The sequence below is a fragment of the Narcine bancroftii genome, chromosome 14, assembly GCF_036971445.1.
Source record: "Narcine bancroftii isolate sNarBan1 chromosome 14, sNarBan1.hap1, whole genome shotgun sequence".
Classification (NCBI taxonomy): domain Eukaryota; kingdom Metazoa; phylum Chordata; class Chondrichthyes; order Torpediniformes; family Narcinidae; genus Narcine; species Narcine bancroftii.
Genome location: NC_091482.1, coordinates 11,544,883 through 11,569,477, shown reverse-complemented (window position 1 = coordinate 11,569,477; position 24,595 = coordinate 11,544,883). Strand labels below are relative to the sequence as shown.

Below are 24,595 nucleotides of genomic sequence, written 5' to 3'. Positions count from 1 at the left end.
CCAGCAGCTGGTGTGCGTTCCTCATCCGCAAGCCGCCAACAGCTCGCAACCGGTGGGTGTTCTTCTGGCCCAGAGCCCCTCATGGGCCTGCCACCTTGATCACCGCCCTTGGCGTCGACTCCTCTGTTCCTCCTTCTCAGTGGGGGTGTTCTCCCCGTTACTGGTGCCCTGTGTCGGCCCACTGCTCTTCAGGAGTCTGAAATCCCTCGTGACCACTGCCAAACAAATGTGCAGCCATCTTGGGCCCAGACCCCGTGGTGAGAGGATTTTAAATAAAACAACATCAGCTCATTTAACAGGCGGTTTAAAGCCTGTATGGAGCCATTGGCAGTAGGATTTGGGCAGTAGGACTCTTCAGGGATGCGCAGTTTCTCCGCTCCCTGCTCTCACTGGGCCTGTGCCAGTGGCAGCACTGCCGTCACAGCAGAATAGCAGGGGAGCTACCTTGCCAATGGTTATCCCCCTCTCTACATCACGGAAATAGATTATCTCAAGGTTCATGGGACCTTACTATTTTTCTTTTTGTTTTCAATATTTTATTTAAGATCAACACATTTATAACATTAAAAAAAACATACCACATTGTTATAACATTATTGATTAAATACATGTTGCTTTATATAAAGAAAAAAAACTACAAAAGAATCCCATCTAAACCCTCCCTCCAAACCCCCAACCCCTTCTACCCCCAACCCCTTCTACCCCCACTAAAAATACTAACTACCAAAAAAAAAACATATAACTTACTAAAATACATAATGTATTTATATTGAATTAGATTGCTTTAGGAAACACTCAAAGATCCCCAAAACATTTCACAAGAAAATATTATTTATTTATTAAAGGACGACTTCTCTGGTCCGGAGGTTTCAAAGTAATTATTTATAATTTCAAACCTAACGTTCAAGCATCTGGGCTCCAAATCTGTAAAAATATAGAATATTTACCTCTCAAATTATATGTGATTTTTTTTCCTCTAATAGAATATACTTTTTCTACATTGCATTAGAAAAAGCAAATTGTCAGTAACTCTTTTTGGGTAGTCCTGAAAGGTACTATGTGAACAAATGTCTTCAAAATTCAATAACTTTATTGTCATGTAATAATACAGAACATTTAGCATTACAAGTGGTTGGCACAACGCTGTTACAGCACCAGCGATCGGGACTGGGGTTCGTATCCCACGCTGTCTGTAAGGAGTTTGTTTTTATCTCTGCGTGGGTTTCCTATGGATGCTCCGGTTTCCTCCCACCCTTCAAAACGTACTGGGGTTGGTGGGGGGGCATGGGCTCGTGGACCGAACGGGCCTGTTACCATGTGGAATGTCTAAATTTTTAAAAATTGCACAGGTTTGCCTTCTGCCTGCCTGAGGGCAGACAAGGAGTCCCTGTTAGTGTTGCCCAGTGCCCCTTAAAGTAAGAGAGAAAGAGCAGCAAAAAAACAAGTCCCTTCAGAGTCCAAGTTCATGGGTTCACCTCCCTTATTATTGGGTAATTGCTGCATGTTAGAGTGAAATTTTGAATGATAAATGCTTAATCACTCAGTTTTAAAGCAATGTGGGCCCACTCTATGCAAACATAAGGGCCATTCCTAATTGCCCTGGAGAACATGATGGTGATCGGCTTCCTTGAACCACTGCAGTACTTTTGGAGAGGGTTGCTCCCACAGCTCTGTTAGGCAGTGAGCTCCAGGATTGAAAATGCAGCAGTGAAGGAATGGGGAAATGGTTCCAAAATGGGAGGGTGGGACCTGTTGCCTTTAACTTTTTTCATGGTGACAGGTTCAGATAATCCTATTGCTGACCAACTTGAGGCGCATTGTAGATGGGGCAAGTTGCAGTCCTTTGTACCATCATTCGGAGAAAGTAAATGTTTATGGTGTTAGGTGGGGTGTCAGTCAAGGAGACTGCTTTGCTGTGATATATATTTTGAGCTTGAATGTTGTACCTGTACTCATCTTGTTATGTGAAAAGCATTCTGCTCCTGACTTCTGCCTTATAAATGATGCAGGAGGTGAGTCGCTCAATTCAAGATTATTTTATTGTCATGTACAAAAACAGTAAAGGTGTATTACTTAAAATTTCTTTTAGTCTAAGGGTATGGAGGGTTATGGGCAGAGTGCAGGTCAGTGGGACTAGGGGAGTGTAAGCTTTGGCACAGACTTGAAGGACCATAATGGCCTGTTTCCATGCTCTAATTGTTATATGGTATAAATACTTCCTTTTTTTATCTCTGACACCCATAGTGCTATCTGCAGACCTTTTTGCTATTTGCATCTATATCTTTGTACAGTAAATGAAAGCTCTATAGTTATCAAAATGGCACCAACAGAGCGAGAGAGCTGCACATGGGAAAGTCGGATGACAATTTTTTTTTCCAACCTATGGCGTCACGTTGGCACTGCAAAAAAAAAGTTTGGTTTTTGAATCTTTTTGGTGTTCATAACTTCAGATACGGAAAAAACGTACTGTGCAGTATTTATTCAGCTGGTGCACTGAGCAGTGGTCATCTCCAGGATGTTGAGGTAGTGGACTTGGCGACAGCAATGCCATCAAAGGAGAACCGTTTAGACTTTCCCTTGCTGGAAACGGTCATTCCCCATGAAATGTGCGGCATGAACGTCACTTGTCAAATATCATCTCGCCATGGCTGCACGCAGGCAGACGAAATGGGAATGCACGTGAAGGCCCTAAAGCACTATTCAATTAAGGGAGTGGATATTTTTTCTTGGTGACCCGAGGAAAAAAAATCGAGTCATTTCACTTTGTTCTCTGGGTTCACACCGTGTGTGTGTGTGTGTGTGCAGCTGTGTTTTGCTGCAGTGATTTTTACTTTTTTAATAAAACATTGTCCATAAAACCCTGAATTATCTTGAGAGTTTAAAAGGCATTGTGCAATTGCAAACACATTGTTTAACTGAGCATGTGAAGAGTCTAGAAGGCAGGTTACTATGGGAGCAATGAACCCAGTAATTACTGCTGGAAAGACCAGAAACATCAGTTTCAGTAAAACTGGGATATAGACAGAACATAGTTGGGAGATCTAATGATGAAAATGCACGTGGGATTTGCTTTAGTACGAGGCCCTGCTGAGCTCACTGCAGATGTTTCAATGTACATTCAGGCTGCTGACCAGATGAACCTGATGGTAATTCTGATAATAGCCCCTTTTGCACTGAATATGGGTTGAACTGGGCCATTTAGTGGGTCAACTGGCAGTGTGAATGCTCCCAAATGAAGGGCAGTGAAATCGTAGCGGGAATAAAGCATGCACGCGCACAAGGTAGCAAAGGCCGTGGGGAAAATCTACTGCAATGGGCTTCAAACTATTCAAACTTGGGAACTGAGAGGACATTGGGCTAAGCACTAATTGCTAATTCTGTGATCATACTGGGTGAAGAAGAACAACCTTCCCTGGAATCGTCCAGGTGATTCATAATGTTGTATTGGCCCTCGGCCAGTCTGCAGGCCGTTGGTGGAACGGAAGGACTTTGGTATTCGCCCTTATGCCGAGTCCTACAGTGCAATCGTTCTTCTAATCCTTTACTGAACGTGTACAGACTATTGTTTTTCTTGCCATTATTCCCTACACAATAGAGTATAACAACTATTTACACAGCATTTATATTGTATTAGGTATAATAAGTAATCTTGAGATGATTTAAAGCACACATATGTGCTGACAACTCCACTGGCCATGCACTGATAGCCTTGCCGGTTGCCCTGTGACACCCCTGCTGGCTGTCCTGTGACAGCTCCACTGGCTGTGCGCTGACTGCCCTGGGACACCCGCGCCGACCACGCTGTGAAATATAACTGCACTGATATTAAAACTACCAGACTGATGCACATCACTAATGATACCCGGTTACACGGGTTGCCCATTCACACTGCAGTCAAGTCAACTCAGCTGGGCTCTGATATAATCCCCACCAAGAATCAGAGCCCAGTTGATTTTTATCCTCCCCCCCCCCCCCCCCTTAGATCACCAATATCCACATGATCCAGTGTGAAAGGCTCACCAGGTATTGCAACCCTATTTAGTGGATTGCCATTGTGAAAGCTTGAAATTAAGGGGTCTCCTGGTCCTATTCAGCCCAAGAGATTCTCTTGCTCTTTATATCATCAACTCAGAGGGCACTAACATGAATGACAGGAGTACTTCATGGAAGGATCCTCTGTCCCAAAAACTGTGACTTCTTTCCTACATTACAGTCCTCAAGCTTAGTAATCATTGCAAAGTATTCACAGTGCATGGTCTCAGTGGGTCCATATGAGTGGATATGCAGAACAAAGGTCTCCTCCCACCTTTCTACATCCTATCAGTTGCAAATACAGAGGATATCTGTTTGAATTGAAGGGAGGAAAGTTTAGGAGAGAGTTGGAGGTGAGTATTTCACACAGAGAGTGGTGGGTGCCTGGAATGCATTGCCAGGGGTGGTGATGGGGACTGAAAAATCTTCAGTAGGCCCCAGGAAGTAGAAAAATTGAGGGTTATTGGTGCGAAGTAGGGAAGGATTGTTATGCAGTAGGTTAACACAGGTCAGCCCAACATCGTGGGGTGAAGAGCCTGCAGTGCACTGTAATGTTCTCTGTTCTAATTAACATCTTTATTTGGGCAGCCAAGTCAGTGTAGCAGTTAGCTCAGCGCCAGCAACCCTGATTCGAATTCGGCACTGTCTGTGAGGAGTTTGTGCATTCTTCCCATGTCTCCGTGGGTTTCTTCTGGGTGCTCCAGTATCCTCCCGCCCTTCAAAAAAATAAAAGTACGAGTTGTATGTTAATTGGGCAGCACGGGCTCGTGGGCCAGAAGGGCCTGTTACCGCGCTGCATGTTACGTCTGTCTAAATTCCTCAGGTGAACCGAACTTCTCCCTTAATGCATCCATGCACCTGTCTTACTTACTCACTCCAGGAGCCAGTTCACAAACTGTGTACCATTGATAGTCTGTAAATGGAAACATCTTGCTGTTTCATCAAATCCATTGGGTCTTTGCTTATCCACCTCTGTATGAAAGAGCTCTGGTCTGTACATGATTGCTAGAATCTTTTGCTTTGGAAAGATGCAGAAATATTGTACTAAATGTCTCTTTATCTTTATTATAATATAGAATTTTTTCAGAGTATTCTATGCATTGATTGACCAGGTTTTTTAAAACCAGTTCAGTTCTCAAATCTTACCTTTTGGTTCTGTACCTCTCAGTATTGTCTCATAACCTTGTGGCCGTGTACATTTTAAATTTAAATTTTGAACTACAGCACAGTAACAAGCCCTTTCGTCCCCAAGCCCGTGCCACCCAATTGACTGACACCCCTGGTGCATTTTTCAACAGGGGAAGGAAACCGGAGCATCCGGAGGAAACCCACGCAGGCACGGGGAGAATGTACAAACTCCTTACAGACTGCGCCGGATTCGACGCTGACCCTGTAGCAGCGTAGCACTAACTATGCAGCCTAACACTGATTTGAGAATAGCAAGCATTTTTACGTCGGGAAGACCAAGAAAAGAAGTGCAGTGAAGCGGGTGAATAAGCTTTGGTGAAAGACCTTGGCCCATGGTTTCCTGTAGAAATGTATCCCTCAGCATCTAGTGGTAATGGGCTAGCAAGAGCAGTATTTTAAAATTCTAATCTCCCCAAAGGCTAAATCTAAAACCATTGCAGGACGTCTGTAGAAAATAAGAACATGAAAGTTATTTGGTTGTCCCACCAACCCTACTGGTTCATTAATGTTCTGTCATTCCTGCATGGTTTAACTGAGATGAATCTGTGACTATGACAGATTGGTGACAAAACACAACAGATGATTTCCGTTCCATAGTAAACATCTTGCCACCACTGCACATTCCAAATACAAGGAACCACGAGAAAACTCCTTGTGCTTGATCCTGTGAAAGGAATCTTTCGCTGGCTTTTGAGTCCTGTATTGCAAATTGAAATACAGCTGAGTTTCTGTAAAGCCGTTCAATGGTGTAACGTATTTCTTTTTCCTCTCTTTTGCAGTGTTTACAACGCTCCTGAAATGTTTACTGAAATTTTTGCGTTCCAAAACTCCTTTTCATACTCGCTTGTCTGTGTTTCTACAGGTGAGAGACTCGGTCATTAAAAATGTCATGGTCAGTATGTAAAGGCAATGTTCACCTAGCTCTTCTTGCCATGAAGCTGTGATGGCTCTTTCAGATAACAATGGCTGGCCTCTTCTGTCATATCAATGTGATTTATACTATAGTACCAAAGGTCAAGGTGATGTGCCAGTTATATTAGTCTTGTAATTGACATTTCTTGGTATAATGTACAATGAAACAAACTTCTCTGCAAAATTGAGAATTCATTATGGGGTAAAACATGAAAGTCTGCAGTTGCTGTGATTATGGTAAAAACATAGAAATCCTGCAGAAACTCAGATTGAGGAAGGGGTCAGGCTCCGATAGAGTAGAGTTTCTCCAGCATTTCTGCGTTTTTATGAGAGTTCATTTTTACCGATCCCATCTCATTGCCATAAAGTTTTCCAATTCATATTTGAACATTTATTGTTCTAAGCCATGCACCAATGTTTTTTTTTTCTCTGTTGACACTAGAAGGTGAAAGAATGAGAGGGGATCTTATTGAAACTCTCAAAATTCTGTCAGGGCTAGAAAGATCAGATGTGGAGAGGATGTTTCCCATGGACGGACAGACGAGGGGTGTGGGAATCTCAGAGAAAAGTTAGTTTCAGATAATGGAGCAAGAGATTTTGATGAAGAGAAATGTCTAAACTGAAAGAAGGATTAATTTTTTTTAATAAAAAAAATTAGACATGTAGCGTGGTAACAGGCCATTTCAGCCCATCAGTCCATGCCCAATTAACCTACAACCCCAGAACGCTTTGAAGGGTGGGAGGAAATCAGAGCCCCTGGGGAAAACCCACTCAGACATGGGGAGAACATACAAACTCCTTACAGACAGTGTGGGACTTGAACCCTGGTCCCAATCGCTGGCACTGTAAAGGCGCAGTGCTAACTGCTACGCAAATCGTGCCGCTCTTTTGTGGAATTTACTACCACAGAAGGCTGTAGTGCTCAAGTTGTTGAATATCTTTAGAGAAAAATATAACAATATAAAGTTAAATGCTTCAATGGGCATGAAAAGAGAGCAAAATATTGTATTGACAAAGATAATCACCAATAATTGAATTGTGGATTCGGCTTGAATGGCTCAAACATCTTTTCTGTTTCTGTGTAACGGAGGTTAGGTGGCTTTATTAAACATACAAAGCAATAGTTTTATTCCCCCTGAAAATAACTATCCAAGACCCATATATTTATGAATTATTACTTATTTATTGTACATATGAATACATGTCCTCCAGATGCATTGTTTGTCTGTATGTGTGTAATGTCTGCTTGTGTGTCTGCATGTTTTGCACCAAGGACCGGAGAATACTGTTTTGTCAGGATGTACTTAGGCAATCAGATGATATATAAACTTGACCTGACTTGACATAAAATTTGCAATAATAATAATGTGTCTCTCATCATTCATTGTATCCAAGTACTTGCTTGTAATATATCAACGTGGCCTCAATTTTTTTGTACCAAACATTCCTTTGGTGTTGGGCAACAGTGATTATTATGCAAGCCTAGTCTTCAGCGTCCAGTAACAGCAAAACCTAACACTGTAGCCTATCCCTGCAGAACCTTTACAGTGGCTGCATCAAATTTCAGTGTGTCCCTTGGCATATATAATCCTGTAAATGGAATGTGCCCGTCTGTACCGTGCATGTCCAACTCCTTGCTCTAGAAGAACAACAAGCTTCAGGCAGACTAGCATGTAACTTTCTCTGAGCTGGCGATCCTTCAGCAGCGGAAGGTCCTGGCTCGCACAGATGCTCGGGGTGAACTTCGGCGAAGGTCACTCTGGACATTCTTTTCCGAGACATGCCTGGCAAACGCACACTCGAGAAAAGATGGACGATGGGCAGAGCTGCGCAGCAGCCACTCAAGGCAGGAGTGCAGCTTGAGAAGGATCTGTCCAGGAAATCTTTCTCATCACTGCCCAAGCATGGTCTTGCTGATCAAGAGTTTATAGGTTTCCTTACCTGTCCAGCTGGTATGTCATCTCAGACCTACCAATGTGAAATGCCTAGTAAACCCCTGTTCAAAGGCAAAATATATAAATGCTGCATTTGAAAAATAAATGGAAGGAAACCTTGTTTATATCCCAGCCACTCAGATATGTGAACATGTGAGGACTTGACCTATCCATGCACAAGTGTATACTTTTTTGCACAACTTCAAACGATGGTGACTATATGAATGCATTTAATACAGAAATACAAAATAGAGAGTTGGGAATTGTGATAGTACAAATCTATCACCAGTGTATATAGTTACAGTATCTAGACTGTGCTTATAGCGATTGGCTGAGAGCTTAGCCATGCCTACTGTCTGGGCTTTAAAGGGTTGTGTCCCTAGCCAGGTCGGATCATTCCGGCCTAGTCGGCCACCTGTGAAGAGCTCCTGTCTTTTGCTAATAAAAGCCTTGGTTTGGATCAACAAGTCTTTGATTCTTTCGACGAGCTCTACGATGGGAATGTAATGGCAGAAGCAAGTGGTTAAGAGAATTTGCTTTTGCTCTATTGTGTTATTCAGATTCAAGGTTTTCCTTCTAATTACTGGAAAATGACCAGAGGTCGTGCATCATTTGTTTGTTGCCACAAATTTTTATTTTAACGATAGAGCCCAGTAGAAGGTGCTTCCAGCCTATGAAATCTGTGGCACCCCAGTAAAGTGCCAACTCCGAACGTTTTGGAGGGTAGGAGGAAACCAGAGCACCTGTTCTCAGGGAGAACATACAAACTCCTCCCAGGCAGTGGTAGAATCAAACCCGGGTCGCTGGCAGTGTTCCGCTATGCTAACCATGCCGCCCTGTTTCCGAAAATAATTTTGAGGAGTAATGGCAGCGTTGTAGTGTGGAACGGTGGTTCCCAACCTTTTTCTTTCCACTCACGGACCACTTTGAGTACTCCCTATGCCACGGTGCTCTGTGATTAGTAAGGGATTGCTTAAAGATGGTAGGTGGGTGGAAAGAAAAGGTTTGAAACCCACTGTTTTAAATGTACCTAATTGACATTTTGTGGACAGTTTCAGAACTCCAAAGGAAATGGGCCAATGACAATTTGTCTAGAGCAAAATAGTTCAGTAACAACTGGGTCTAGAGCAGTGGTTCTCAACCTTCCCTTCCCAATCCCTTAATAATCACAGAGCACTGAAGGCGTAGGGATTACTTAGTGGTATGTGAGTGGAAGGAAAAAAGGTGTAGAATCTCCTTGCTGTGCAAATGTTGTCACTTCCACAGCCGTCTACCATTATGTCAACCTTCTACAGGAGCATCCTGGCCGACTACATCACAATGTGGTACGGTTGAAACAGAGAAATGGATCAATGGGGTCCCCCTTCCCCAATTCCCCCAACCCAATCTATGTGATGTACTGAGATCATTATCTAAAAAAGGCGTGCAAAATCACTGAGGACCCTTTTCACCCTGCACACAGCGGCTCCCGTTGGGGAAGGGATACAGGAATATCAGAACCAGCGCCACCAGGCTGAGGAACAGCTTCATCCCACGGGCAGTGAGAATACTGAACGACCAAAGGAACTGCTCACACTAACCATTTGAGATTCTTATAGTCATGAAACAAAGTTTATTTATTTACTTCTATAGGTGAATACTTGTCCTGCGTATGTATTGTTCGTCTGTCTGTATGTGTGTTATGTTTGGTTGTGTGTCTGCGTGGTTTGCATCAAGGACTGGAGAATGCTGTTTTATCACGTTCTTGTGACAATAAACTTGATTCTCTCACTGCATCTCAGCAACTTGACTGGCTATACGACCATAAATTCCAGTTAAACACATTTGAGCAAAGAGCCATTGCATCAGTATTGGAAAAGCCTCTGAGCTGTGATTTATTGCTTTTTAATTTTTTTCCACAAATTTCAAATGATAACTCACAAAAATGGGAAAGCATGAACCAACTGGTGTTAGTTTACTATGATGGGAATGGGTACTTTTTTGCCCAGAGGTGAAGTTACCACCCAATAAATCATGAAATGTACGGATCAGAAGATCACAGCTTTATTCCTCAATCTGCTATGATTAACTTTTCTCAGCTAAGGTGGAAGTTTGGCTTGATCTTGGTGGCCTTAGTCATATTGAGAAATTATCCCTTTCCCAACCAGAACCTCACATTTGCTGCTTCTGCTGCTTTCGATTGACCCCATTGCTCCCTGTCTAACTCTACCTGAATACCTGTACCTCTGTCTTCAGAGGGCCAGCTCCCATTACTTTGTAACCACAGAGCCAAATTCCCATTACTTCTGGTTCAAGCCTGATGCAGCGACTTTGCTACAAAATCCAGGTCTGATGGTGCAGTTTAACTGGGTGGTAGATATTAGCATAGGGGTTAGCGCAAACTATCTCAGCAGGTTCAAATCCGGCATGGTCTGTAAGGAGTTTGTACATTCTCCCCAAGTGCGAGTGGGTTTCTTCCAACATTCCAATGGCAAATGGGCTTAGTAGGAATCACAGATGCCAATGAGGAGGCGTACAGGAGGGAGATAGATCAGCTTGTTGATTGGCGTAACGACCTTGCGCTCAATATCAGCAAAAACAAGGAGATGATTGTGGACTTCAGGAGGAAGTCAAGGGAATACGACTCAGTCCTCAAAGAGGGTCAGTAGTGGCAGGGTCAAGAACTTCAAATTCCCCGGTGTCAACATCTCCGAGGATCTGTCCTGGACCCTCCACGTTGATGCAATCACAAAGAAGGCTCACCAGTGGCTATACTTTGTGAGGTGTCTGAAGAGATTTGGTATGTCACCGAAGACGCTCATAAACTTCTACAGGTGGACCGTGGAGAGCATTCTGGCTGGTGGCATCACTGCCTGGTACGGAGGCGCCAGTTCTCAGGATAAGAATAAACTCCAGAGGGTCGTCAACTCGGACTGCGACACCACTCCATCGAGGACACCTACATGAGGCAGTGTCTTAAAAAAGCAGCCTCTATCCTCAAAGACCCTCACCATGCCCTCTTCACTCTGCTACCATCAGAAAAAAGGTACAGGAGCCTAAAGACAAGGTCAGCTTCTTTTCCGCTCCCTGAATGATTATCCCTGAATAATCATTGAACCAAAGATACTGCCTTACTTTACGTGCACAATTATCTTAATTTTTTTTATAGTAGTGTTGTAAGATGGATATAATATGAATTCTAATTCCGATTCTAATAGGTTATTTGGTCATATGGGTTTAATTGGGCGGTGCAGTTGGAAGGCCCCTTGATGCCATGCTGTATCTCTAAATTTAAAATAAATTGATATGTGTTGAGTAGCAAAATACTATGAGAGAACGCAAGAAGCAAAGACCTGTAGAATGCTCACTAATCTGGTACTCCCACAGGAATCCAAGAATTGCATTCGCAACGATGCCACAGAAATTGGAGAATTATTTCAAATGTTAGAGTTACAAGTTGTCGTGAGGATGAAAAGGGTGGGATAAGCTACCATAACCCTTCTTTTAAAGGATTAATCAAGCCAGTGCAATTTTTGTGGGGGTAGATCTGCGACTGGCCTAAATTATATAGTGACGTTTGTTAAAGAGGCAGTTAGATATTTGACTTGGCTTGCCAAGTTGCAAACTTGATGGAAGCAAATAAAATGATGGAATTTCATCCAGAGCCAGATGCAAACCTGACTGTTGTTTATAGACAGCAGGGAAGCACCAAAAGTTCTATTTCCCAAACAAACTTCGCGTGGGTTTAATTTGGCGTGCATCCATGATATTGATGCATTGGAACTATGTGTCACACTCCAAAGGACGTAAAATTATGACATTTAAATTCAATCCCATCACAGCTGACAAGAGCAAGGAGATTGTGATAAAATGGCACTAGAAAGGAAACTTTTTATACAAGGACACAGAAAGAATCTGCATAACTGTGAAATTGAGCAGCTGGACCTGTACTGCATTAGTCGAAATGACAGGAACCAAGAAGGTCAACTATCTATCAATTGAAATGCGGATGGACATAACAGCAGTTTATTCCACAATGGCGGAGGCTTTATGTTAGGCCCTATCAGTTGCCCCAATAATCGCAATGACAAAGACTTGAGGGGAACGATAGGCTTTATTGCACAGAAGATTTGAGCTGGTCCAGATCCAAACTAGGGAAGTGCAGAAAAGGGAAAGGTGGCCTGACCTTTATGGCCTGGGTCCCAGGGGAGGAGTCCAGGTAAGAGTTTCATCGGGAGGCGGGCCAACCTGAGCCATTTAGCATATACAATCCATACCATTACACTTTGAGTAAAAGCAAAACGTCTCGAGCTATCTGCTGGTGAAGTACAAAAGTATTAAATGAAATGGAGTTGTAAAGTGTTTGCTGAATGTAGTGGCGAGAAATTTTAAACGTAGACATACATTACAGCATTTTAACAGGCTTTTTTGAGCCTGTGCCATCCAATTAACCTACAATCCCCAGTATGTTTTGAACGGAGGGAAGGAACTAGGCCCCTCCCCGAGGGAAAACCAACGCAGACACAGGGAGAATGAACAAAGTCCTTACAGACAGCGTGGGATTCGAACCCCGGTCCCAATTGCTGGCAGTGTAACAACGTTGGCTAACAGTCCCAACCACCAAAACTGAGAACTGGCAAGAAATAGCTGAGGGTATTTAGTCATGTTCTAGGTATTTGAAGATGGGATTTCTGAGGCCAAAAAAATGGGGATTTTGATGTGAAGGACAGAAACACAAGCCAGCCTTGCTTTGCAATTTATGGTAATGACTTCTGGGTCAAGGGTGCACAAGTTGTTGAGGCAACGCACTGGGTTCACTTCTGAAAGCACTTTACCGGCAATATTTTTTTAAAAATTGGATCAATTTGGGTAAGTGTCTAAATGTGGATTAATAGCCATTTTATAATAGAATCTCCACAGGGTCCTACTGCTCAGTCCTGATCTCAACAGCCTTATACAGGCTTTAAAAGATCTGTTTACGAAACTGACAGCATTTTTAAAAAAATCCTGCATCCATGGATGTCTGCACATGAAGGGGCTGTCTTTATATTTCTCTTCTATTAGGGGTGCCAGGCAAATGCCTGTGAGTAAAAAATAAAGTTGAACTGTATAATGTACATTACATTTTAATGTATTACGTGACAATAAAAGGGAACTTAAACCTTGAAATTCTCATTGATCAAGGATGTCTCCAGTGGGGATGTAGAATTGTGTCTGTGGCTATGAAGACAACTTTAACTCAGCACATACTTGCACTTACAATATGAAAGCTGTTTGCTAAATGCTTTGTCCATTGACCAGATAATGATAAGGATTTAGAAAATCTAGTTTTTGTGTGGAAGATAAGCTAAGAGCGTCGGTGCTGCGCAGCTGATCAGCGAAAGGAGGTGTAAGGCGCTCCTTCCGTCCAATAGCCCGGGGCAAAGTGTAGTACCTGTTTAGCCTCCCATTCAGGGTCACGTGATTGCAGATGGTGGATGGTTTTTTTACAAGCAGATTCTATGAATTGGAATTCATGGTTTTAAAACTAAAAGCGCCAGGCTGATGAATCTGCTAATCGATGGCCAGGGCGACCCGTCCAGTATTGGACATAGCAATGGGAAACAACTTCAGTATTTTCAGTAACTCAACATTGACGACAGTCTCAACTCGAAGATGGAGCCTTCACCGAAGGAGAACGGGGGAGGCAACAACTACAATTTGGAGGGTCAGAGATCATGACGGATGGAGAGACGTGATCGCCCACAGCGAACGGCAAGGCACCCTGAATGATGAAGCTAAGATCAACTTTTGCAACTTGTGACAAACCTAGCGTATGTCATACAATAGACTGTCATTCACATGGTATCCCCGTACTTCCCGAGCAACAAGGGTATTTAAAAATGCCTTTGTTCCCCAGTTACAACCAGGTTCTAATGGGGAGGCTGAAAGGGTAGAATCTCAGAGGGTTTGAGAAAACAGGTTTTGCACGTTTGTTCGAGCTTAACTGTAAATCTTCATCATGTCGTTAGCTTTCCATTTCAGTCTTGTGCATTTCGATTATTGAAAGGCCTGGGTACCATGGATGTGAGGGAATCTGGAACCAGAGAGCACAGCCTCAGGATACAAAACATGCCTTCTAAACAGGGATGAGGAGGGATTTCTTTACCCATAGGGTTCTGAATTTGTGGAATTTATTGCCACTGACATCTGTGGAGGCCCAATATTTAAGGCGCAGGTAGATACGTTCTTGATCAGGAAGGGAATCCAGGATTACGGGGTGAAGGCAGGAGGATTGTAAATCAGCCATGATGGAATGGCAGGGCAGGCCGAATGGCCTAATTCCACTCCTCTAGCTTATGGTCACTGTAGCACAGAATCGATCCAGCAGAGTTGTCAATGTGCTGCAGACCTCAAAGGCCCTTGAATTCAATGCAGCCTTGCTCGGAGGAGGCAATGGAGGATAAACAGACACAAACTTGTTATTCACATCTTAAAGCAAAAGACAAAAAAAAAGCATTTCAGGTTACAAGGCAGAGTACAACCTAAAGCTCACAAGAGTGTGATTTAGTGAGATAGCTCAAAGTGATACTATGTATATATTGGAGGAAAAGTTACGTGTCCAAGTGGACCATGATGATTATATTGAGAGAAGAACTTGAAGATGCTGAGATTTTCTGTGATGTGGAATTTATGCCAGAAGTGGGCATAAGAATCAATCATTTAGGAAGAAACCCCAGACAAAAAAAAAAGTTGTCAGGATGTCATGCAGTCTTCCGATCAAGATATAATCACATCATTAGGCACCCAACTCTAGTTACAAAAATTCAAGATGCTTTATACAAAGCTGAATGGATTGAGTTTGTTACTGTTGTGTACACAGACAAACTTTCTCCCAAAGAGGAAATTTATGAATTTATGAATGCAGATGCAAATGTAATTAAACATATGATGTAAGTACATGAATGATTAATTTGCGTTAAATAGATTAGCACATATTCTGAAAATTGTGCTTGATAACAGCAGTTCCTATCACCGGCACTGCAGCTCATCACATAATTGGCTGATTGTAATCATGTGACTTCTACATTTGAATGTCATTAGATGGCATGGATGGCGTTGCAGTTAGCGCAACACCTTTACAGCACCAGCAATTGGGAGCGGGGTTCGAGACCCGCGCTGCCTGAAACGTGTTTGTACATTCTCCCAGTGTCTGCGTGGGTTTTCCCCCGGGGGGGCTCTGGTTTCCTCCCACCTTTCGAAACATACTGGGGATGTGGGTAAATTGGGCGGCACTGACTTGTGGGCTGAAATGGCCTGTTACTGTACTGTATGTCTAAGTTTAAAAATTCAGTCGGACATAGTATGTTTTTGAGTAAGCTTAATGACAGTGAGGAATGAGGTAACTTCACTTTTTCCCCCAATTTCTAGGGAAGTTATTGGACTGTGCCAAAGCAAGTAGTTTGGTCAGGTTTGGTACATCCAAATGGAGCAATGTTGTTGACAGCTTGAATTAATTTTTAAGATGTGATTGGAATACTATATCACGGGTTAGGGGTGGCAGAGTGGCTCAGCTAATAGAACAACTGTCTCACAACACAGAGGCCAGGATTCAAAGCTGACCTCAAATGTGGAGTTTGCATTGCTCTTCCTGCAACTGTAAACACAGCGTTCTTCAGTTTTCTCCCATGTGTACACGGGTTAGTCAGTAAGTTAGTCTTTGCAAATTGCCAGTTGTGCATAGTTGAGTGGTAGAATCTGGGACGATTTATTGGGAATGTGGGAAGAATTAAAAAATATTGGGATGATAAGATTAGTGTAAATGGGTTGTTTTTTTAAAATATTTTTTTATTTTTCGCACTATAAACCATACTGACCAAAATACATACAGACATTTTTCTCTTGAATATATACAGTGTCGTTTTCTCCCCCTTTTTCCCCCTCCCTCCCTCACCCCCTTCCCCATTTATTCAAAGTTCAATCTATAAGATACATTAAACCCGTTAAACAATGTCGTCACTTAATAAAAATAAACAAGAAATTTTTGTCTTTTTCTTTTATATACTGAGTCAGTTCATTTCGTTGTCTTCTCCTTCTGTCAATTTAGGTGGTGGAGGTCCATGGTAGGATTTCTCTATTGTATTTCATGTATGGTTCCCATATTTGTTCGAATATTGTGATGTTATTTCTTAAATTGTATGTTATTTTTTCTAATGGAATAGATTTATTCATTTCTATATACCATTGTTGTATTCTCAAGTTGTCTTCTAATTTCCAGGTTGACATAATACATTTTTTTGCAACAGCTAGGGCTATCATAACAAATCTTTTTTGTGCTCCATCCAAATCAAGTCCAAATTCTTTATTTCTTATATTACTTAGAAGAAAGATCTCTGGGTTTTTTGTATATTGTTTTTTGTGATTTTATTTAATATCTGGTTTAGATCTTCCCAAAAATTTTTCACTTTCTCACATGTCCAAATTGCATATATTGTTGTTCCCATTTCCTTTTTACAGCGAAAACATCTGTCTGATACTGTTGGGTCCCATTTATTTAACTTTTGGGGTGTGATGTATAGCCTGTGTAACCAATTATATTGTATCATACGTAACCTCGTGTTTATTGTATTTCTCATAGTTCCAGAGCATAGCTTTTCCCATGTTTCATTCTTTATCTTTATGTTTAGATCTTGTTCCCATTTTTGTTTAGGTTTACAGTTTGTTTCCTCGTTCTCCTTTTCTTGCAGTTTGATGTACATGTTTGTCATAAATTTTTTAATTATCATTGTGTCTGTAATCACATATTCAAAATTGCTTCCTTCTGGTAACCTCAGACTGTTTCCCAATTTGTCCTTCAAGTAGGTTTTCAGTTGGTGGTATGCAAACTTTGTATCGTGAGTTATATTATATTTGTCCTTCATTTGTTCAAAAGATGATAATTTATTTCCTGAAAAACAATTTTCTATTCTTTTGATCCCTTTTCTCTCCCAGTGTAAATGGGTTGTTGATGGCTGGTACAAACTCGGTGGGCCAAAGGGCCTATTTCTATGCTTTATCTCTCCCTGATTCCCTTTGTAATGGCTACCCTTTAAAATATGGTGACCAAATGTCCATCCTCACTGTGCTAAGTATTGTGTGACAAAATACACTTAAAACTGAACATAGAACATAGGTTCTCAACCTTTTTCTTTCCACTCACGTACCACTTTAAGTACTCCCTATGTCATCGGTGCTCTGTGATTAGTTAGGGATTGCTTAAGGTGGTATGTGCGTGGAAAGAAAAAGTTTGAAAAACCACTGTTTTAATCGTACCTAATTGACTCGTTATGTACCTGGTTTCATAACTCCTAAGGAAATGGACCAATGACAATTTTTCTCAAGCAAAATATTTCAGCAACAATTGGGTCTAGAGCAGTGATTCTCAACCTTCCCTTCCCACTCACATTCCACTTTAAGCGATCCCTTACTAATCACAGAGCACATGGCATAGGGATTACTTACAGTGGTATGTGAGTGGAAAGAAAAAGGTTGAGAACCACTGACGTAGAGTATTATAGCACAGTACAGGCCCTTCAGCCCCCTATGTTATGGCACCTAATATAAACCTAATCAACAATCTAAACCTTCACTACCTCACACCCTAACCTTCTATTTTTCTCACACCCATGTCCAAGAGTCTTTTAAATGCCCCTATTGTACCAGCCTCCACCACCACTCCCAGTAATGCATTCCAAGCACTCACTACTCTGTTTTTTTTAAAAAAAAATCTTACCCCTGACCTCTCCCTCAAACTTTCCTCCCCTCACCATGTACAGATATCCTCTGGCATTTGCTACTATCGCCCTGGGAAAAGGAATTGACTGTCCATCCTATCAAAGCCTCAGAATATTATAGACCTCTGATTAGGTCACCTCTCATCCTTCTTTGCTCCATAGAGAGAAGCCCTCGTTCTGACCACCCATCCCCATAAGACATGTTCTCCAATCCAGACAAGTCCTGGTAAATCTCTTCTGCACCCTCTCTAAAACTTTCACATCCTTCCTGTAATGAGGTGACCAGAACTGAACACAATCTTCCAAATGTGGTCTAACCATAGTTTCATAGAGCTGCAACATTACCTCTCGATTCTTGAACTCAATCCTCCAGCGAATGAAAGCCTTCTTAACTATTGTATCAACCTTGAGAGATCTATGGATTTGAACCCCAAAGTGCAAATATAAATCTGAACCAAAGATTACAAGCTTCAAAAAACAAAATTTCTCTGCAAGAGCACCAGGTTAGTGTAGCGGTTAACGCAACGCATTTACCGCGCCAGCCACTTGGGTTCTAATCTGACGCTATCTGTAAGGAGTTTGCACGTTCTCCCCGTGTCTGTGTGGGTTTCCTCCCACCCTTCAAAATGTACAAGGGTTATAGGTTAATTTGAGTGGCACGGGTCAGAAGGACCTACTTCTGTGCTGTAAGTCCCATTTGAATTTGAAATGGCAATTTTGCAGGTGATCAGATCTTCCAAAGTTTTATTCAGTGGTGTTGGATCATTTTTCAGGCTGTTAATTCCCTTAGTCAGTTGACAATCTGAACCAGTCTTGCTGCATTAATGATTCTACAAGTTAAGTGGAAAAATCTATTGCTGGAATGGGTGGGTCAGGATTGGAGGCCACGTTCCCCTTGTATTTGTTTTTAACAGCATGTCTCACTTGTGCCTTTGTTACAAACTTGTTGCTGCAGATGAGTGTCTTCATTTGCAAACTGACTTGCATGCCAATCATTCGTACAGAGTTTTGATGAGTGGACAATTTTGGTCAACAATTAAGCAGACTGTGACAGTCCTAATTGATTTAAATTGTTTTCATGTCACGTGCGCCATGGTCCAGTAAACGTCTTCTTATTGCATGCTAAGCACTTGAATGACTTGTATAGCAGGTTATCCACAAGACAATAGTGCAAAGAGTCGTATTACAATAAGTCATATCTTCTTCTTTGGCTTGGCTTCGCGGACGAAGATTTATGGAGGGGGTAAAAAGTCCACGTCAGCTGCAGGCTCGTTTGTGGCTGACCAGTCCGATGCGGGACAGGCAGACACGATTGCAGCAGTTGCAAGGGAAAATTGGTTGGTTGGGGTTGGGTGTTGGGTTTTTCCTCCTTTGCCTTTTGTCAGTGAGGTAGGCTCTGCGGTCTTCTTCAAAGGAGGCTGCTGCCCGCCAAACTGTGAGGCGCCAAGATGCACGGTTTGAGGCGTTATCAGCCCACTGGCGGTGGTCAATGTGGCAGGCACCAAGAGATTTCTTTAGGCAGTCCTTGTACCTTTTCTTTGGTGCACCTCTGTCACGGTGGCCAGTGGAGAGCTCGCCATATAATACGATCTTGGGAAGGCGATGGTCCTCCATTCTGGAGACGTGACCCATCCAGCGCAGCTGGATCTTCAGCAGCGTGGACTCGATGCTGTCGACCTCTGCCATCTCGAGTACCTCGACGTTAGGGGTGTGAGCGCTCCAATGGATGTTGAGGATGGAGCGGAGACAACGCTGGTGGAAGCGTTCTAGGAGCCGTAGGTGGTGCCGGTAGAGGACCCATGATTCGGAGCCGAACAGGAGTGTGGGTATGACAACGGCTCTGTATACGCTTATCTTTGTGAGGTTTTTCAGTTGGTTGTTTTTCCAGACTCTTTTGTGTAGTCTTCCAAAGGCGCTATTTGCCTTGGCGAGTCTGTTGTCTATCTCATTGTCGATCCTTGCATCTGATGAAATGGTGCAGCCGAGATAGGTAAACTGGTTGACCGTTTTGAGTTTTGTGTGCCCGATGGAGATGTGGGGGGGCTGGTAGTCATGGTGGGGAGCTGGCTGATGGATCCTCCATCAGCCATCAGCCAATAAGTCATATAGGGTGTAGAGTAAGCTACAAAATCATAGTGGGGGGGAACAAAAGTGCAAGGGCACCATCTTTTGCCAGTGTGAAATCCATTTGAGAATCTGACTACACCAAGAAAGAAATTGTCCTTGCATGTGGAGCTTCATGTTTTCAGGCTCATATTTCTTCTGCCCGAGGGAAGGGAGGGGGTGGGATGACTTGCTAGAGGGGAGGTTGGTTGGCGTGGAGGTCTGAGTTGCAGTTCCTTTCACTGTTGAGTAGAGCAGTTCCCATACTAAGCTGTGATGCCTCCCAACAAATAACTTTCCATTGGTGCACCTGTTAAAATTGCTAAGAGCCCCATTGAACCTGCCAAATTTCCACAAGCTTCTATATAATCTCTGATGCACTTTCATGGTGGTAATATCAATGTGATGAACCAGGAGATGTGTTTGGTGTTATGTACTCCTAAGACCTACCCAGCGCAGTATATATGGCGAGCTCTCCACTGGCCACCGTGACAGAGGTGCACCAAAGAAGAGGTACAAGGACTGCCTAAAGAAATCTCTTGGTGCCTGCCACATTGACCACCGCCAGTGGGCTGATATTGCCTCAAATCGTGCATCTTGGCGCCTCACGGTTCGGCGGGCAGCAATCTCCTTAGAAGAAGACCGCAGAGCCCACCTCACTAACAAAAGAAAAAGGAGGAAAAACCCAACACCCAACCCCAACCCACCAATTTTCCCTTGCAACCGCTGCAACCGTGTCTGCCTGTCCCGCATCGGACTTGTCAGCCACAAACGAGCCTGCAGCTGACGGGGACATTACCCCTCCATAAATCTTCGTCCGCGAAGCCAAGCCAAAGACTCCTAAGAACTTGAAGTTTTCCACCATCTCCACCTGGGCACTATTGATGGAGACTGTAACCTGCGCTCCTCTCTGCTTCCTGAAGTCAGCGATGAACTCCTTTGTTTTGCTGACATCGAGGGTGACACCATGCCATCTCTTTCCTGTGGTCCTCTTTATTGTTGTTTTGAGCTCTGGCCGATCACAGTGGTGTCATCAGCTATCTAGTCGATGGAGTCGGAGCAACCTTTGTCCACACAGTTACGAGTGTAGAGGGAGTACAGCGAGGAGCTGATCATGCAGCCTTGCAGGGAGTATTATGGAGGAGGTCCCATTACCAATCCTCATCACTTGTGGTCTACAAGTCAGTAAGTCGAGGAACTATTTTCAGAGGGTGATGCTGATGCCAATGTCTTGGGATGAGTTTGTTTGGGAGTGTGGTGTTAAAAGGTCGAACTGTCGTCAATTAATAGAAGTCAGACAGGTGTTTCAGAGAAGGGTGCAGGGCCAGGGAAATGCTATCTGCCTGGACCTATTGTGATGGCAGGTATATTGTGGTAGATGGAGGCTGTAGTGAATTGGACAATGGCCCTTCTTTCAAAGCACTTCATCATAATGCATGTCAGAGGTGATAATCATTGAGGAATATAATCTTGGGTATCAGGACAGTGAACTTCCAAAAGCAGGTGGCGACTTCAGCTTGTATCATGGAGAGCTTAAACATGTGAGTGAATACTCCCTCCAGTTGGCTTGCACAGGTTCTCAGGACACAGTTGGGGACTCCTTCCAGACTGGACACCTTTCACAAGTTCACTCTCAGGAAGGCTGAGCTGACGTCTATGATGGTGACCTTGGCTGCAGATACAGATGCACCCGAGGCCATCGAGGGTGATGCTAAATCACTGGCGTTCTGTTCAAAGAGAGCAAGAATGTATTGAACTCCTTGGGGAGAGATGAGATGATGCCTGCAATTCTTGCTGACTTTATTTTATAGCCCGAGAGGCCATACATACCTTGTCTCAGGGACAGGTGGTCTCTTGGCATCCCTCATGGCCTTTCAGAGTTTATGCCTTGTTTAGATCAGGGTTGCTCGACGAGCACCTCAGGCCTGAACTTCCATACATCTAACAAGATTGTTTGTAACCACAGCTGCTGGGCCAATTGATCATTCCTGGAAAATTTCAAATGTGTCACAAACCTTACTTCAGCAATGTTTAAAAAAAAAACTCATTATTTTTCTTCCGTGAATGTAAGAGGATTATTTGATGACTGAATTATCACAGTCTAACTCTATCCTGTGCTCAAATACACATTAGATTATAACCTGGTCAAAATTTAAAGAGATATTCAGTGCAGAATTGAAGAAATAGGCATGTAATGCTAATAGCTATCCCAAGAAGGTTCACCCAATTTAACTACCTTTTAAAGTGTAATCAGGATTGTAATGTATTCCCAAGAATCCAATTTATTAATGATCAGAAATACTGTTCTTGGTGATGTTGATTGAGCCACATACATTGGCCAAACTGCCAGGAATAGCATTCCTGCCCTTCTGTAACAGAGTGCCACGGGAATATTCATCTCCACCTCATACAACAGATGGAGCCTTTTACATTAACGGGAATTGTGATAACAAATACGGTGCTAAACTGAGACCTCCTGTTTCTGGACACGATAGAATCTTTGATGCTCTCTGCAAGTTGTGCACTGGCCCTTCCTTAACCAGTGTGATCAAAACAATTCATCGGGGACTTGAGTTTGTGCAAATTAGCTGACCATTTTGGCTGCAAAATAATGATGGCCACACTTCAAATGAGAATTGATTAACACCAGAGGTCCTGCTGACTTCCCAGGAACATGACCGAAGGTGAAGGTTCTTCCAACTATGGCTCAAGTGTAATTGGAAAAAAATGATGAAATTCAATTTTAAAAAGTGTTTGATTTAGACTTACAGCGCAGTAACAAGCCTGGGCCGCCCAATTATACCCAATTGACCTGCAACCTTGGTACATTTTTGAAGGGTGAGAGGAAACTGGAGAACCCACATAGACACGGGGAGAACGTACAAGCTCCTTACAGACAACACCGGATTCAAACCTTGGTCACTGGCGCTGTGACAGTGTTGCCCTAACTCCCAGAATATCAGAATCACAGGATAAAATGCATCGAGTGACTGATTTTAATGATTTGAACCCTTCCTTGGTTTCTGCAAACCTGTGATTCATGCAATAATGCAGATTTTCACTAACCTCATTTTATTCTCCTTGCAATCCCCCAGATGCCACTCTCCGACAGCAGTTTATTGTGACCAACTCACCCAATCAGCCCTTCTTTGCAGCAGAGCACCTGGTGGAAATGCTTGGAATTGCTGAGGCAACATGCAAACTCCACCTAGATAATGGAGGTCAGGATTGAACCTGACCCGCTGCAGCAGCAGGTCGACCAGCTGCATCACTGTGCTGACCTTCAGGGCAACACGGTTGGCATAGTTAGTTAACAGTGGAGAAGGAAGAGAGAGGTTTGTATTTTTAGGGTACACTTCACAATTTTAGGATGGCACTTTGCAATCAATTATATTTTTTTACACAGCCGCTGAGTTCCAGGAAATTATTCCCAATTTCCAGGAACGCTGTCTGTGTAAAACGATTGCAACGGGAATAAGGACCCCTAGTTATTTTCACGGATTGCCTGCGGTAAAAACTGAACTGCTGATAATTCGTGAACAATAGGCTAATGAATAGGACGCCCAGCCTCCTTAAAGACCTCACTTCAGGTATTCTCTCTAAACTCGCGGTGTGATACGGATATTTGGAGTTTCGCTCATTCTTGTGTGAACAGCCTCTCCCAGAAGAAAGGGAGACATATCAGAAGGGAAATATAACCATATAACCATTTACAGCACGGAAACAGGCCATGTCGGCCCTTCAAGTCCGTACCGGTTCACTTGAACAACTCCACTAGCTCTTCCGCAAACTCCTGAGGAAGTAGAGGCTTTCTTCATGATGCCATTGGTGTGTTGGTTCCAGGAAAGATCTTCCGAGATAGTGACTCATCCTCTCAGACAATTAAAATAATTTGAAGATATGAAAAGACTTGAAATATTCATTGATATACCCTGCAACTTTGAGGGTTGAAGTATGACTGATGTTAAACTCACTGGCCCATAATTCCCTGCCTTTTCCTTGCAGCCTTTTTATAAAATATCACGTAAGTTCTATGTAAAAAATACATTATTGGAAAACAATTGAAATTGTTGTGTCAGAAACAAGCCAGTCAAAGTGTTCACAATAAGGGCACCAGAAGAATGGGGAGCCAGCACCCCCCCCCCCCCCCCCATTTGAGAAGGAGAAGCAGAGGAGATAACCCACAGGGCGGTGACCTTGGCAGCAGTCCAGTGAAGGGCTCTGAGGCTGAAGATGGAACGCCCAGGCCGCGGGCTGTTGGCGACTCAAGGCAAGGAACCCACACGGGCTGCAGGCGACTGCGGTCAAGGGACTCGCACCGGGCTGCGAACTGCCGGCGACTGGCTGAAGAGGTGCCAGGTATCAGAACTGGAGAGGGTGCAGGAGGCTTCCTGGTTATGTTCAAGGTGTGCATCTGGAGCTCAGAATACTTGTGGTTTGGACTGGAAGCGAAGCCATGGACTTTCAGTGACTCTGGGAGTGGGGGGGGGGGGGTGCCTCTCTTTTGCTTCTTTTTCTCTGGCTGTGAGGAGTACTAGGTAATTTCTACTGATGACGAATTTTTGTCTGCTTTGTGGTAGACTAAAGGAAATTTTGTGTAATATCACATTTTATGTTTCATTGTATGATTTTTTTAAAAAATCTTGAATAAGCTCCCTTGCACAGTAGCTCTAGATTTGGCCAATGCTGGTGAGG

General features: G+C 43.1%; 1 protein-coding gene across 1 annotated transcript in view; it reads left to right on the top strand.

Moving 5' to 3' along the window:
* Positions 1-24,595, top strand: part of tlcd1 (TLC domain containing 1) — a 46,160-nt gene that overhangs the window by 8,548 nt on the left and 13,017 nt on the right. Inside the window, 1 exon segment of the mRNA XM_069910531.1 lies at positions 6,000-6,082. Coding sequence (XP_069766632.1) covers positions 6,000-6,082 — 83 coding nt within the window.